The 15,318-nt window shown below is 40.3% G+C and overlaps 1 protein-coding gene across 4 annotated transcripts in view; it reads left to right on the top strand.

The window, feature by feature from the left end:
• The window catches only part of PAK5 (p21 (RAC1) activated kinase 5), a 302,347-nt gene extending 293,404 nt beyond the window's left edge, over positions 1-8,943 (top strand). For all 4 annotated transcript variants that reach the window (XM_525261.7, XM_003316787.5, XM_054674646.2 and 1 more), the window contains 3 exons: positions 1,840-1,965; positions 3,614-3,748; positions 6,710-8,943. In XM_525261.7, the coding sequence (XP_525261.3) occupies positions 1,840-1,965; positions 3,614-3,748; positions 6,710-6,865 (417 nt within the window). In that variant the 3' untranslated portion in view covers positions 6,866-8,943. The remainder of the gene's footprint in view (positions 1-1,839; positions 1,966-3,613; positions 3,749-6,709) is intronic.
• Positions 8,944-15,318: the final 6,375 nt, after the last annotated feature.

Genomic DNA, 15,318 nt, shown 5'->3' with positions numbered 1-15,318 from the left:
GAGGTGTACTGATGTCAGCAATTTAGTTTGAAATGCATCAAAAATTAGATGAATAGATGGATGGATAGAGAGATAGGTGTGTGATAAAGTCCACACAGCAAAACATTAATAATTATAGAATCTACTCATGCAGATAGGGATGTTCACTCTATAATTCTTTCAGCTTTGCTATATGTTTGGAAATTACCATAATAACGTGTGGCAGGGGGAATCTTGTCTCTGGGTCAGACCTCCCTGCTGAATCCTGATCTTTATAATATATTAATGCACTTGTTCTTCATTCTCCAAGGACTCTTTCACTTCTTATGATTGAGGTTCATCAATTTATGCAACAATTTTGATTTTGAAAACCTATCATGGGCCAAGCACTATTGTGGGTGTTGAAGCCACAGAGATAGTTTTTTTTTTAAACTCTAACCAGGAAGACTTGGGGTGAGATAGAGACAAGAGTCAAGGATGATTTTCTTGGATTGATGTTGGTGTCATTCACTAGAACAGGACTGATAGGGAAGGGGTCAGCTTTTGGAGCAGAGAGAGGGATGCTGAGTTTGGAAGTACTTATGGTCATCCATTTAGAAATATACACTAGTTGGAAATACAGGTTTTGAATGGAGGAGCAAGGTCTGAACTAAGCATAGAAAGAAAAACAGTATCCAGTAAGAGAATCTAAGAAGAGAAGATGTGAGAGAGGAAACCAGAACCCTAGGGAACCCCAATATTTAAGAGGCAGGCGGCAGAGGTAGAGCCAGAAAAAAAAGGTTGGAAGAGGAAGTTCAGAGAAGTGTGAAGAGAATTAAGAGAGAATTCATACCTTGGAGACTGTACTATTTACCTTTAAAAATTTTTTCACTTCAAGTGGTCATTCTGAACCATTGTTTTCTTTTGTGTTCTATTATCACCAACAACTCTAAGTGGCTCTTTGATGTCACTTTCATAAGACTGTTTGAAGTTCAGACCAGGTCATCATGACTAGAAATTATGGCTTCCAGAAATAAACTGAATCCCGGTCATCTAGAATTCATAAACCAGCAGGGTGCCTAACACCCAGGGTGCAGTATGTTCTTAAGAGTACATGAGCTCCAGGAAAGAAATTTCCAAGTTTTTTTCCTCCTTGATGATATCTAAGGTAAATAACATGTATATACACTGAGCCCTTAGGATGACCACCTTAAACCCCCGACAACCAAGTGCCAACACCCAGGTTCTATGCCTGTGTTTCCACTTGCATTGATGTTCACGTTGGTAGATTCAACTGTCATGGACAAAGGAGCAAACCAAAAAGGGAAGGGTATCCAGTACTAAAAGTGACATTTCCACATCCTGGATAAGCAAAGGCCTTGCAATATTTCAAATATAGAAAAGAGATGGTTCTTTGATTCGCCTCATGGTACATAGAAATCTAAATGTGCTCAACTCAAAAGAATCTAAATTACATCAGTTTGTTCAAAATTCATATTAAGAATAGCAACTTACGTATATGAAAGCATCACCTGTTACATTATATTAAACTTGTAGGCTTGGGATGTAACAAATTTGTTGTTTGTGGTGTATTTAATTTGTAAAGATTTTTTGTTGTTGTTCCATCACTTTATAGAAGTAATATAAGCAGCAGGAGTTGAGACATTTGGAAGTTGATCCTGGTGGGCCCGGGAGAAGTTTCTCCATTAAAATGGACCATGCCTTTCCAATAAAAGGGTCTGACAGTCCCTCCTCTGATATGTCCAAGGCCTGTTGATGAGACTGTTTTGTTTTAAATTTGAAACTCTGTATGTTTGTATTTTCATGTCTAGCAGACATTGTTTTAAAATTGCTAGTTTGTTGTATTCCTTTCCTTTTCAGATAAAGTTGTCTGATTTTGGTTTCTGTGCTCAAGTTTCCAAAGAGGTGCCGAAGAGGAAATCATTGGTTGGCACTCCCTACTGGATGGCCCCTGAGGTGATTTCTAGGCTACCTTATGGGACAGAGGTAAGGGGGTCACAGTCATAGGCGTGGCAGGACTGGGGACAGGCTCAGGGACCCATTGGTTCTGAGATAGTTGGTGACCACAGGAGATGGGGGCAATGACTTTTAACTCCACATTTGATCCCCACTCACTAGATGAGGCACAGAGTAGGTAGGCTGTGGCAGGTGGGAGCCTGGCCACCCCTGGGGCAGATCACTGCAGTGTTTATCCACGGACTGTTTATTGCAGTCCTACAGTGGACACTGTGGGAAAGTCACTCCAACTCTGATCCCACTCTCAGTAGCAGGCACACACACAAAGCAAGGCAATGCAACTTGCAAAGTGGCTGGAGACATGCAGATGAGCAGGCATGAGAATTCAGAGAAAGGAAAGAGGATCAAAGAAAGTGCCACAAAATAGAGGTGATATTCAAATGACCCACTGTTTTCAACACAGTTTACATCTCACAGTGCAGGACCTACACTGTTTTCTCATAGGAAAAAAATAATATGTGAATCATAGTCAAAAACATGGCACAATTTCTGTTACCACTGGAATGAAAACAATCACTCTTAATCTTTTAAGAGGTAGTGCCTGGAAATGTGAAAATGCAGGGCCAGAGGAGTAGAGGAAGGGCCGTCTTGGGAGGTAATAGCATGGGTGGAAGCTTAGAGGCACATAAGGCTACATACAGATGGAAGCCAAGGGGTATGTTTCGGCTAGGCATAGTGTTTCCACACTTTATGGTGTGGATGGTGAATCTGGGAGAAGAGAAGCATGAGAAGACATGGCCGTGAGCTAAGGACATCAGCATAAGTTAAGGCAGAATCTTTCTCTTTCTCTTGTTTGCTTGACCTTGGATGAGTCCTCAACTTGTTTTTCTCACTGTGGTCCTGAGAGAGAAATTCTCGGTGAAGGTCACTGCAAGGGGTAATAATAGCAATACGTTCATCAGATAAGAGGTATAATGAGGCCCTAATAGGAAACTTTCCTAACAGGAAAGTGAGTGGGACTGGGAGTTTATAGCACAGAGATGGCTCCTCATTGTCTCGACTTCCCATTCTTTACTAATTGCTTGTCATCTCTTCCTTTTCTTTTCTCCAATCCCTGAAAATGCTTTTGTAAAGTGAGGTTTTGTGCATGCTGTTTTGAAATGATAATAAAAGGTAGTGGAAGGAAATCCCAAAGTAGGGGAGAAAAGAGCTATTTTTAAAAGCAAATTAATAAAAGAATCAGAATATATTCTGCATCCTGCAAGGTAGCCCTTTGCAGTTTGTTACAAATATGTCAAAACTTTCTTATTTGCTTATGGTTTAAATACAACTTTCTTCTCCATTTTCATAGCATTAAACCAGATGATTTTCTCGTCTGCCCTGATAGACAGTTAACTACTAAAGTTTACAGAGTAAAAATGAAAGCACTAAACTTTAGAATGTTAAAATATTCATTTATATCTGATGGGTGGAACCTTCACTGAAGTTGTCCATAAAAGGCAAAGATTGTTAGCAAAAACTCAGTAACCCAGCAGTTTAGCCTATAAATCTGTATTGTAAATGTTGAGAGGTTACAAGTGCCATATTCACTTGTGAATGAGTATGAGGTTCTGTGGACACACTTGACATTTCAGAATGTTCTCCTTGCCTGAGATAACCATCAGGGTGTGCCTAACAGGTGGACATCTGGTCCCTCGGGATCATGGTGATAGAAATGATCGATGGCGAGCCCCCCTACTTCAATGAGCCTCCCCTCCAGGCGATGCGGAGGATCCGGGACAGTTTACCTCCAAGAGTGAAGGACCTACACAAGGTGAGAAGCAGCAGATGTTGCTAAAGTTCAGAATAGTTTTTGGATTTTCCCATATCTCTCTGGTTTTTAAGACTGGCTTACCACATCCAGCAGGAAGATCCTGGTTTATGGGCATGGACTTTGGAAATAGTCACTTGGGTTTGAATCTCTGTTCTTCTGTTCGTTTACTGGGCAAGTGACTCAGCCTTTCCTATGCCAAAGTTCTTCATCTGTAAAATGGTTTATGATTGGCCTGTATCCCAAAGGGTTGGTTAGAAGAGTAAATCAGGTGCTCTATGCCATACTCATTCATTCAGCATCTATTACATGCTGGGGACATCTAATAGCTTGGGATGTCACCGTGCATGACCCCAGATTTTCTGACTGTGAGGTCTAGATTCTGCATTCTAGTTGGGGAAACAGATAATAAACCATAAACAAACAAATAAATAAAATAATTTCAGAGTGTGGTACATACTATGAAAGAAAAACATACTGTGATGTGGCAGAGTGTGCAGGAGAAGGGATTGAAAGCTGGTTGTATGAGTCTGTTTTTACACTACTATAAAGAAATACCCAAGACTGAGTAATTTACAAATAAAAGAGGTTTAATTAACTCACAGTTCCACATGCCTGGAGAGGCCTCAGGATACTTACAATCATGGCAGAAGGCGAAGGGGAAGCAAGGCATGTCTTACACGGTGGCAGGAGAGAAACAGAGAGAGAGAGCACAGGGGAAATGCCAGACACTTATAAAACTATCAGGTCTCATGATAATTCCCTCACTATCTTGAGAATAACATGGGGTAAACTGCCCCCATGACCCAATTACCTTCCACCAAGTCCCTCCCTTGACATGTGAGGATTACAATATGAGGTGAGATTTGAGTGGGCACAGAGAGCCAAACCCTATCACTGATTTAAGCTGAAGAGTGAAGGAAGCCCTTTCTAGGGAGGGATCAACCGAGCTGGGACCTGAATAGGAAGAAGGTACCAGCCATGCAAAGATCTTGGAGAAAAAGGTCCTAGGCATGGGGAGCATCAAGTGGAAAGGCCTTAAGCCAAGAAAGAAGGCTTATATTGCTGGAGTAAAGTCAGAAAGGGGAAAAAGGTAGGTCTTGTCAGAGAGATGGGCAGGAGCTAGATTGTACAGGGCAATGAAGATCATGGTTAATATAATGCATGTAAGAGACCGAGTGGGGTCTTTCCTGTTTTCCAAGGATTGCCAGTTAGGACGAGCTAAGAAAATAATGATGCTTCATCCAAGAATCACCACTGTAGGAGCTGCCAGATTTCCACAGGACTTGCTCAGAGGATCATTTCTGCAGGGCTACTACTATAAACACTGGCCCCATACACACCTCTCTTCCTATCTTATGACAATAAAAGAGAGTGTGTGGCTGCCTTTTGGAGGAGAATTATTTGTAATGGTAATATCTCCTCCTTCCTCACCCCTAAATCTTAGGGAACAGCCCCAGTAGAATCACTCATATAGGTTGTGTGGACCTACAAAAACATAAACAAAAAAAGAGAGATTGAAATTTTTACTGGATTGGACTAAGTCTAAATAATGAAAAGTGGCTGGGCACGGTGGCTCACGCCTGTAATCCCAGCACTCTGGGAGGCCGAAGTGGGCGGATCACAAGGTCAGGAGATCGAGACCATCCTGGCTAACACGGTGAAACCCCATCTGTACTAAAAATACAAAAAATTAGCCAAGCATGGTGGCGGGTGCCTGTAGTCCCAGCTACTCAGGAGGCTGAGGCAGGAGAATGGCATGAACCTGGGAGGCAGAGCTTGCAGTGAGCCCAGATCGCACCACTGCACTCCAGCCTAGGTGACACAGTGAGACTACGTCTCCAAAAAAAAAAAAAAAAGTGACTAAAAATGTATCATATGAAAGTAGTCTCACACCCAGTGAGTGCCAATGTTCTTCAAAACCATGTACAAGAACAACTTTAATCCTAATGGTTTCAAAAAACTAGAAACCAGTCCGAGATTGTTTCCCAAATGGATAATGTGTGGTATAATTGGACAGTGAATACTACACAGTAATTTAAAAGATATAACTTTTGCCACACATCGGAGATGAATCTCACAGATACAACACTGAGTGAAAGAAGCCAGATATAGATGACTCCATTTTGGTAAAGTACAAAAGTAAGCAAAACTAAGTTATGCTATAAATTAAAATAGTGGTGACCTTTTGCAGGGAGATAGGGGTTGGCAGGAAGGAAACCTAAAAGTAGCTTCCTAGAGTGGTAGAAACGTTCTATATCTTGATAGGAGTGGAAAGTAAATAGGGGTAAATGTATGTAAAAATCCACTGAGCCACACTCTTAGTATTTGTGCAGCGGAACCTGGGCATGCTGGCACATGCTTGTACTCCCAGCTACTCAGGAGGCTGAGGTGGGAGGATCATTTGAGCACAGGAGTTTGAGCCTGGGCAACATAGTGAGACCTCATCTCTAAATATATACATAAAGTAAGATATACCTTTAAAAGGAAAATTACAAGACCTTCAAAGAAAAAAATGAGATGTGTTCGATATCCTTACAGAAGCTTGTTTCTCTTAAAGAAAGGGGTTCCACAGAGCCTGTGTGGTTGCAGTTGTTAGAAAAATAAAACGGCTCCCTGTTTATACTATGCTTCATCAAGCACGTGTGACCAGCACCTGCACATACTAAATATTTTGTAATAGCTGCTCTTATCACTGTGATTGCCACTGTTATTTTATTTAGTAAATAAGTTTTCATTCTTAGTTGAGCTGTCATTTACACCTATTATTTCACACTTGAAAAAGGTAAGGAAAACACGAAATGTTAACAAAGACAAGACAAGCTTTTGCTTTCACAACATCTTTCTCCTTAAGGTAACTTTCTGGAATTTGAAGTTGTTGATAGGATGAATGGGGAAAACATTTTGGGGACTGGGTTAGGTGTCTGTGTTAGTCCTCAGATTGGTATCTGTGTGTTTTCACAGGTTTCTTCAGTGCTCCGGGGATTCCTAGACTTGATGTTGGTGAGGGAGCCCTCTCAGAGAGCAACAGCCCAGGAACTCCTCGGACATCCATTCTTAAAACTAGCAGGTCCACCGTCTTGCATCGTCCCCCTCATGAGACAATACAGGCATCACTGAGCAGAGGATTCGTGTAGGTGGCAAAGCTAGATGAGGACATGAGAATAATTCAGGAGAACAAAAGGAAACACAGAACATGCAAAAGGCCTGTGCATTCTAGACCAGCCAATTGGTGGGACAGCATGATGACCGGCAGGGTTCGACAGACCAGGGCATCTTCTCGTGTCTTAAACAGGCATCTCTCCACTGACAGCCGGTGTGGTCACTTGGAGCACGGCTTTAATAAGTCATTATTATATTTTTCAGCCCTTCATCCAGCAAATCAGAAGGACTCAGTACAAACTCCGTTATGATATATCCTAGCCACATGCAGGGTAACATGTAGGATTTTCTATATTGAAAGAATACTTTTCTGGCAAAAAAAAAAAAAAAAAGAAAGAAAGGAAAACAAAAAGCACTTTTTTCTTAATGGTAGCAGTATAATGTATTTTGCAACGAATTTGTAATTTTTCTGTACGATAGTTTTGATAATTTATAGTACTTTGATGTCATGTAGCCATTGTATCAGTTGAAGTAATACTTGTTTACTAGAGGAGTTTGAACAAAGCCTTTCGTACTTTTTTATCCCTTTAAGAGAACCAATGATTCTTTAGGAACTTTGAATACTGAATGACTCTCAATCACCGTCAGCTTTAGTAAAATATCTTTCTTATCCTAACAAGTGTCTTATTTGGTGGAAGAAGAATTAAGAGTGATGGTGATAGTGTGCACGTTTCATTAATCCAACCAAAAATAATGAAATAATATTTGAGCCACAGTATACCACTCCTTGGGATAAAGTTAAATGTTTTTAAAAATCACATTTTCCATGAACGCCTCTAGTAGCAAACCATTTTTTTTGCACACCACAATGTTTCCCTCAGTGCCCTTTCTCAAATGGGTACAATGTTCCCTTGTGGCCAAATTTCCCTCCCAGGGAGCAATTTCAGTGCTAGGATCATTGGATTCAGTTCCCAAAATAGAATGAATGTCTCAGTGAGACCATGAGAATTCCAGGCTCACAAAGGGAGAGGAGAGAACAGGGCAAGACGTTTGGTTTCATTTGTCACCATTTTTAAAACTCTGTATGCTAGCACACCAAACTCTTGTCTATATTTACCTTTGTACCACAGTATTAATCGCTATTGTTCATGTATCGTGCTGGAAGTCTGAACTGACTCTAGAGGATGAATTAGCAAGAGGGTATTTTACCAGGTATGATCTGACTTCAGTTGTGCCCATGTTATAATGTGTTTCCGACATAGGAGAGTCATGCTGCTGTCTAGATCTTCTTGAATGTTGATAAAAATGAATGACTACTACAATACATTTTGTGTTGCTTGTTGGATGAATTTGCATGTTAACTGTAGGCCAATATAGATTTGCCTTTAAAACTCTGGAAGAGCTACATAGTCATCATTAGTTTCTATTAATTATGCATCAGACAAAAGCCATTTGTTACCAAACTGGGAAAACAGAGGCTTTTCTTAACTATTTCACATACTGTAACAAATATGAATTTAAATTTGTGATAGCGCTCTGGTTGCTCTAAGCATAATTAAGAATTTTTGTAATTAATAGGTTGCTAATTATTTATTACTGCTAAAAAGGAAAAAAGGCATAAAATGACCTTCTACTGATTAGATTTTCAGTTTTCTTTCAAACTGGAAATGCCTCCATAAATATGATCTATGATTTTGCTTCATAAAACAGCAAATCAATGTTTTATGTAAAATATTAAAGTATTAATATAAATATGTGAGAATAAAAACAATCTAAATCCAGAAAATGGCAGTCCTAAATGTTCATGAGACAGATTGTATTAATTTAACCAGGACTATGTAGAAGTAGAAAGAAAAGAAAAAGAAAATCTTTTTTAAACCAGAACAAACATTAAAAACTATTGCAGAAAATAGTGGATTTTGGATTCCAAACATTTTCGACAGTGTAATGGAAATTTTTCTGTAATTTTCTTACCATCGGTTATTTTTTAAAGTATTCATTGAGTTTACCAAAAGTTACTGTAGCTTAAAAGGTTTTGTGAGCACTAACTATTGGCAGAAACTGCATTTGCAAATAAAAATAAATGTTTGCCTTTTCCCCATTGTGTTATTGTAAACAGTGATTTCTCAAATTTATTTTATTGAGTAACCAAGAATGATTTCTTTGTGATCTTGGGGAGTGCAAATGAGTTGGTACAAAGTTGTATGTAACATTGTGATGACATGACGTAAAGACAAATATATCCATCCCTAGGGATTGTAAAGAGTGTAAGATGGTGATGTCGATACCACTACTGAAAAAAAAATTACTAAATTCTGGAAGGCCAAGTTCAAGGAAAGCCAGGTTCAGGGCTGAAGACTCTCATTCTACTTCCCTGTTCCAAAGATGCAAAACTGATCTGAGGGCTTTTTAAAAAATTAATTAATTAATTAATTAATTATTATACCTTAAGTTCTGGGTTACATGTGCAGAACATGCAGTTTTGTTACATAGGTGTACACCTCTCGTGGTAGTTTGCTGCACCCATCAACCCATCACCTACATTAGGTATTTCTCCTAATGTTATCTCTCCCCTAACCACCCACACCCTCACAGGCCCCAGTGTGTGACGTTCCCCTCCCTATGTCCATGTGTTCTCATTGTTCAACTCCCACTTATTAGTGAGAACATACGGTGTTTGGTTTTCTGTTCTTATGATAGTTTGCTGAGAATGATGGTTTCCAGCTTCATCCGTGTCCCTGCAAAGGACATGAACTCATCTTTTTTTATGGCTGCATAGTATTCCATGGTGTATATGTGCCACATTTTCTTTATCCAGTCTATTATTGATGGACATTTGGGTTGGATCTAAGTCTTTGCTGTTGTGAATAGTGCCACAATAAACATACGTGTGCATGTGTCTTTATAATAGAACCTGGATTCAAGGGGGTGTGTTGAGAGCTCTCTGGGAGCCTAGAAGATAATTTGGGCTCTCTCCTCCACTTTGGGAGACAAGGGGGACATTAACATTGATCTCGTGAAGCTGGAGGATGGGGGAACTTTTATATACACAGCTTATTTTCCATCCAGAAATGTTGGAAGGTAAAAACCCTCAGGAAGTAGCCTGAGCTAGCAGGATGAAAAAAAGGCATTGTATATCACATGTCAGGGCAGACAAAGGTGGAGGCAACCTCCCCTGGACAGGTCTCCTCTGCCTTTACTGGGCATGGAAGAAGACATGGAGTTCCCTTGAGTATGTTTGATGGGACATGGAGAGGACAGCAGGGAATGTGTCAAACCACTTAACTAAGTAACAGGATGTCCAACTTGCAGAGTGCTTTGGAGGGGTGCACCATGGGGGCAACTGAAGGGAAATATGGCTGCTTTTCTGCATGGAGACAGGGTCAAGGTGGAGCTGACCCTTACTCTAAAAACCACATATGTCATCTACACAAAGACCACTCCGAACAGCAGAAGCTGCAGTTTTCAGTGGAACCAAAATGAGACTCAGGCCTCTCCCTTTCCTCCAATAGCATCTCCAAGGCAGCTGACTACAGCCAGCTAGGTTACTGGAACCTCCGCTCCCCACTGGTCCACATAGAATAGGGCCATGTATTAGTGTGAGACCCCATGATTTGAAGAAGGTATTTAAGAGAAAGAAAGGGGGAATACAAGAGCACACCATGTATCCTGCACTACCTCCCAGTTGCTACCTCTTCCTCTAGTAGAAGTTTCACTTGAGCAAAGGAGAGATGTATTATCTTTGAATTAGAATGAGATTGATTTTTAAACTAGACTAGACAGATGGAATCAGACTGAATGACAGTCATGTCCCCTTTATCCCTGGGGAAGAACACATTTAGTAGCTATCAGTGGAAAAGTAAATCATACCATGAAGTTAACAGCCCAATGAGTTCAGACTGCTTGATCAAACTGATCAAATGAACAGTACACTGTCATCGAAAAAAATGGTAATGAAATTCCAGGCAGAGAAAAGATCAAATTGATCTGAAGCAGATACAAAATGTACAAGCAGGAGAAATTTTGTGAAAGTGACATGACACAGTACCAATCCACATTGTGCAGGAAAATCAGTCCATTTGATCCTTGAAATGTGTACATATTGAGCTGTGTTTCAAGTCAAATGAATACATTATCTTGGTGTAGGTCCTGCCAAAAGAAGAGCTCGAATAAAGACTTAGACACAAATACTTCATTTGGAAGATGATCCCAGGAAGGTCAACATGGCAGAGTGAAGAAATAAGACAAAGAGGAGAACAAAGTCAAGAAACTGTGTTTTAATGAATGGGATACCACAATAGGCAACTGGGGCTCAATCCCATTGGTGACCTTCTGAGATACACTTCAGAACTGTCTTTCTTGAGGGGGGGCACTGGTATATTTAATTATCTCCTATCCATCATTAGATGAGAATTGTTCCTGCAGCATCAACTCTCCTCGCCCTGCACATGGGCAAAGTTTGTTCCCTTTGCTAAAATTGACACAGCAAATGACCTCCAGGAAGGGATGAGGGAACACGAGTGGGACCCTGAGAGCATCTCCTACATAAATAGACCTAACTAAAGACAAAAAGAGTACATGAGAAAGTCTATGGGTTGCTGATTTCTGGATCAAAATATATTGTTCTAAAAGCAAATAAATTTCTTATCTTGATTTTTCTCACATGACAAAAGTTTTGATCATTATGCCTCATCATTGTCAGCATTTCTAAAAACTTAAAGCTAGAAAAGACTTCAAGATCTTATATGATTCACTTAGGCTGAGTTAACCAAGGCCCCAAAGAGTTAGGTAATGACAGCACATTAATCATAATACAGGTTGAGTATCCCTTACCTGAAATACTTGGAACCAAAAGAAGTGTTTCGAATTTGGGATTTTTTCAGATTTTTGGAATATTTGCATTATACGTACCAATTGAGCATCCTAAATCTGAAAATCTGATATCCAAAATGCTCCAACGAGCATTTTCTTTAAGCATCATGTCAACATTCAAAAAGTTTTGAATTTGGAAGCATTTTGTATTTCAGATTTTCAGATTTAGGATCCTCAAACTGTACCTAAATAGACAGGTATACACACATGCACGTGCACGCACTTTCACACACACACACACACACACGCCCCACATATTTCAGTTCCATGAGGGCAGGAGTTCTTATGTATTTTCTTCACTGCTGTGTCCCAGTACCCAGAGCAGCGTCTAGAAAGCACAAGATCAGTGCTAAGAAATACTTATTATCTCATCTGTCATGTGTGCCTTTGTAAACCATTTCCCAGCAGACAACCTGACAGGCTCTGTCACTTTAAATGACAGCTGAAGTACCATTGACCCTGGACCCTCTTGGCTGTCTGAGCTTATAAACTCCTCAGAAAAGTTTTTTAAATGCATAAAGTAAAATATGTAGGCTTACAAAAAAAAAAAAAGATTAAAGTATCATTATCACAATTTTAAAATGTGGCTATAATGCATTAAATAACAAGATCTTTTGATGGGTCAAATAACTACCATAATTTCAAAGTAATGAGTATAAATGATTCTTTTGAGATATAGCTGGCAAGTGTAATGTGGCTATTTCTATTGATGACAAATTCACAGGTCTTCTTATACTGCAGTGGTTTAATGCCCATGTTCACCACTGAAAGAAATTCTACTTTTCATTTGAGGTTAGTAAAAACTGGAGGTATAATTTTTTCCCATCCAAGTTCATAAATTCTGACAGATCCCCTCAACCCAAAACTGATAACCCCTGAGTGATTTACTGAACTGGGGTGGAGGGGAATCCCTGCATAAAAATTCTCTGAATCCAAAATAAATTGACACAGAAAACTGTAGAAGTCAGATTTAAAACCCTTTTTTTTTTTTTTTTTTTTTTTTTTTTGAGACGGAGTCTCGCTCTGTCGCCCAGGCTGGAGTGCAGTGGCACGATCTCGGCCCACTGCAAGCTCCGCCTCCCAGGTTCACACCATTCTCCAGCCTCAGCCTTCCGAGTAGCTGGGACTGCGGGTGCCTGCCACCATGCCTGGCTAATTTTTTTGTATTTTTAGTAGAGACAGGGTTTCACCGTGTTAGCCAGGATGGTCTCGATCTCCTGACCACGTGATCCGCCCGCCTCGGCCTCCCAAAGGGCTGGGATTACAGGCGTGAGCCACCGCGCCTGGCTAAAACTCTTGTATTAGTCCCTTTGAATCTTTCGTGACCTCTTGTTTGGCAGCTAAAATTTGAACATACGTGTTAAGAATTGTGCTAGCAAAATGCCACTAATGATAATTTTTAGAGAGTCTCTCCAATGTGACAGGCATTGTGCTAGGGACTTCCAGGTGCTTCATGAGTCCTCAAAAAAAATGAAGTAAGCTTCATTTTCAGATGAAAAAACATGAACCCAGAGAAGCCTAATAATTTGGATAATGTTGTACATACATTGATAGTAGAGGCATTTTAACCAGAAGTCTTCTTATTTCTCCATCAACATTATCTGGGGAGCAGAGTAAAACTACAGATTCTAGGGCCTCACCACAGAGATTCTCAAATAATGTCTGGGATGATGCCCTAGAACTAACATCTTTCAAAGGTCTCCTAGGATGATTCTAATACAGCGTGCCTTTGAATGCACTTTGAGACACAACGATTTAAAGCTTTCTCTGGCCCAGGTTGCTTGGTGTTTGTTCCGGGGAAGTGTTTGAGCACAATGCCAGTTTGAACCACCTGCCTGGTAAAACCCACCCCTACACATGCAGCAGTCTGCTTCACCCAGATGCTGCAGGTCACTCCTACCATCTTTCCTCCCCTTTCTCCATTCACGTTTCTCAGATGTTTCTTCCCACACCCATGTGGTTTGCCAAGGCTTTGCTAATGGAAAGATTGGACAATTGACAAAAAGAGAGAGATGATGGTTTGGAGGGCATTCTCAGGCTCCAGATAAGCGAGTGCTCTCTGCCCCTCTGAGGCTGTTTCACTGGGAACTGTTTCCTGGGACTCAGGGAATCCTGCAAAGAACCATGCTCTGAATTTAAATCAAAGTCACCCTCCCTCAAGAGAAATCCACATATGGTCCATCTGGCCTGGCTTTTCCAGGCAGGCATACCCAGCAACCAGGCCCAACATCCTCTTGTGCCCACAGGCATTTGTGTTTAAAATCCCAGTAAAAAAGAAAAATGACAGTTCAAGGGGTAATTGAGCATCTGTGTTTTATATGTTTTCTTCCCTGTCTCTGAAGCTTGAGAAGCAATGCAGATAAATGGGCCATTGCCTCAGGCTATTCCTGGCCCAGGAGCAGCTGCAAAATGTTAGGACAATGGCAATGACAATGAGTATGGAGAGGGCCCAAAGCTGAGGCCTGGGGTGGAGTCCGTCTTCCTGGACACCCTGAGCTGGGAGAATGCCAGGCTGCCAGGCACAGACCTGTCCAGAGACGACTGCTCCTGCTCTATGTCATGAGGCTCCCCTTTATGGTGTTTAATTGATGATAAAGATGAAGACATGGCTGAGAGAAATAAGGCGCAGTTCAGAGGCAACTAGACTGAGTTTGACATATAATTTTTAAATAGCTAGGTAAAAATTACATGGTAAACAATATTGATAATCATAACAGTAATCGTAATAATGGCTTTTTATACATCCTGCACATTACTTGTGGAAAAATCACTGTTATTTGGATTCTGGAAAGATTGAAGTAGCTGAGACACAGAGATGTGGTCATGAGTCAACACTTTCTAAAGATTCGGGGCACTCTGACATTTTGAGAATGACATGTTTGTTGTATGTTGTTTGTTCTCTTGTCAGTCCTTCCCTAGAGAAACTAAGGCCAAGTTTATTACTTTATAGGCACTACGGAGCCTGTACTCAATAGGTGCACAAAACAATAGTAGGTGTTATGTACATTTACATAACAATGATGTAATTACATGACAATTCCAAAACTAATAATAAGCCTTATGTTTTGTGAAAGCAAGTTTAAAGAAAAACATACACAGAAGGGAATTTTCAGACATATGACTCAGAAAGATTTAAGATTTCTTTTTCAAAAGGGTTGCAGAAGGGAATGGTAACTCACTGTGAAGTCCTAGATAAATCTAAGTGTCCATTTCTCCCCTAGATATTCAGATGGGTCCAAATAAGGAATACAACGTTTAAAGAAAATACTGGGATGCTAAAAAGGAAAAGTTTTGTCAAGTTTGGGGAATGTGGGTGAGAAGATCACAGATCACAGATGAGTATAAGAATGGAGTTAACCATCTTTTAGTTTTCACCAAAGGTATTTTTTTCCTTGTGCAACATGCAAATTTTAGGAGGAATTAAAGATTTTCCCTCACTGGTAAGAGGCAGACACTGAAGAGAGATCATGAAGACAAGAAGATTGTGGTTAATAGAACAGCAAACAAATGGGAAATAGGACAGAAACTGGATGATACTTGGTGAGATTGCTGGGATAATGAACTTCTGAGGATACCCTATTGTGAGCAGTTTGAGGACT

Source organism: Pan troglodytes, chromosome 21 (assembly GCF_028858775.2).
Source record: "Pan troglodytes isolate AG18354 chromosome 21, NHGRI_mPanTro3-v2.0_pri, whole genome shotgun sequence".
NCBI lineage: Eukaryota > Metazoa > Chordata > Mammalia > Primates > Hominidae > Pan > Pan troglodytes.
Note: the sequence above shows the minus strand (reverse complement) of the source record. Positions and strands in the feature narration are given on the sequence as shown.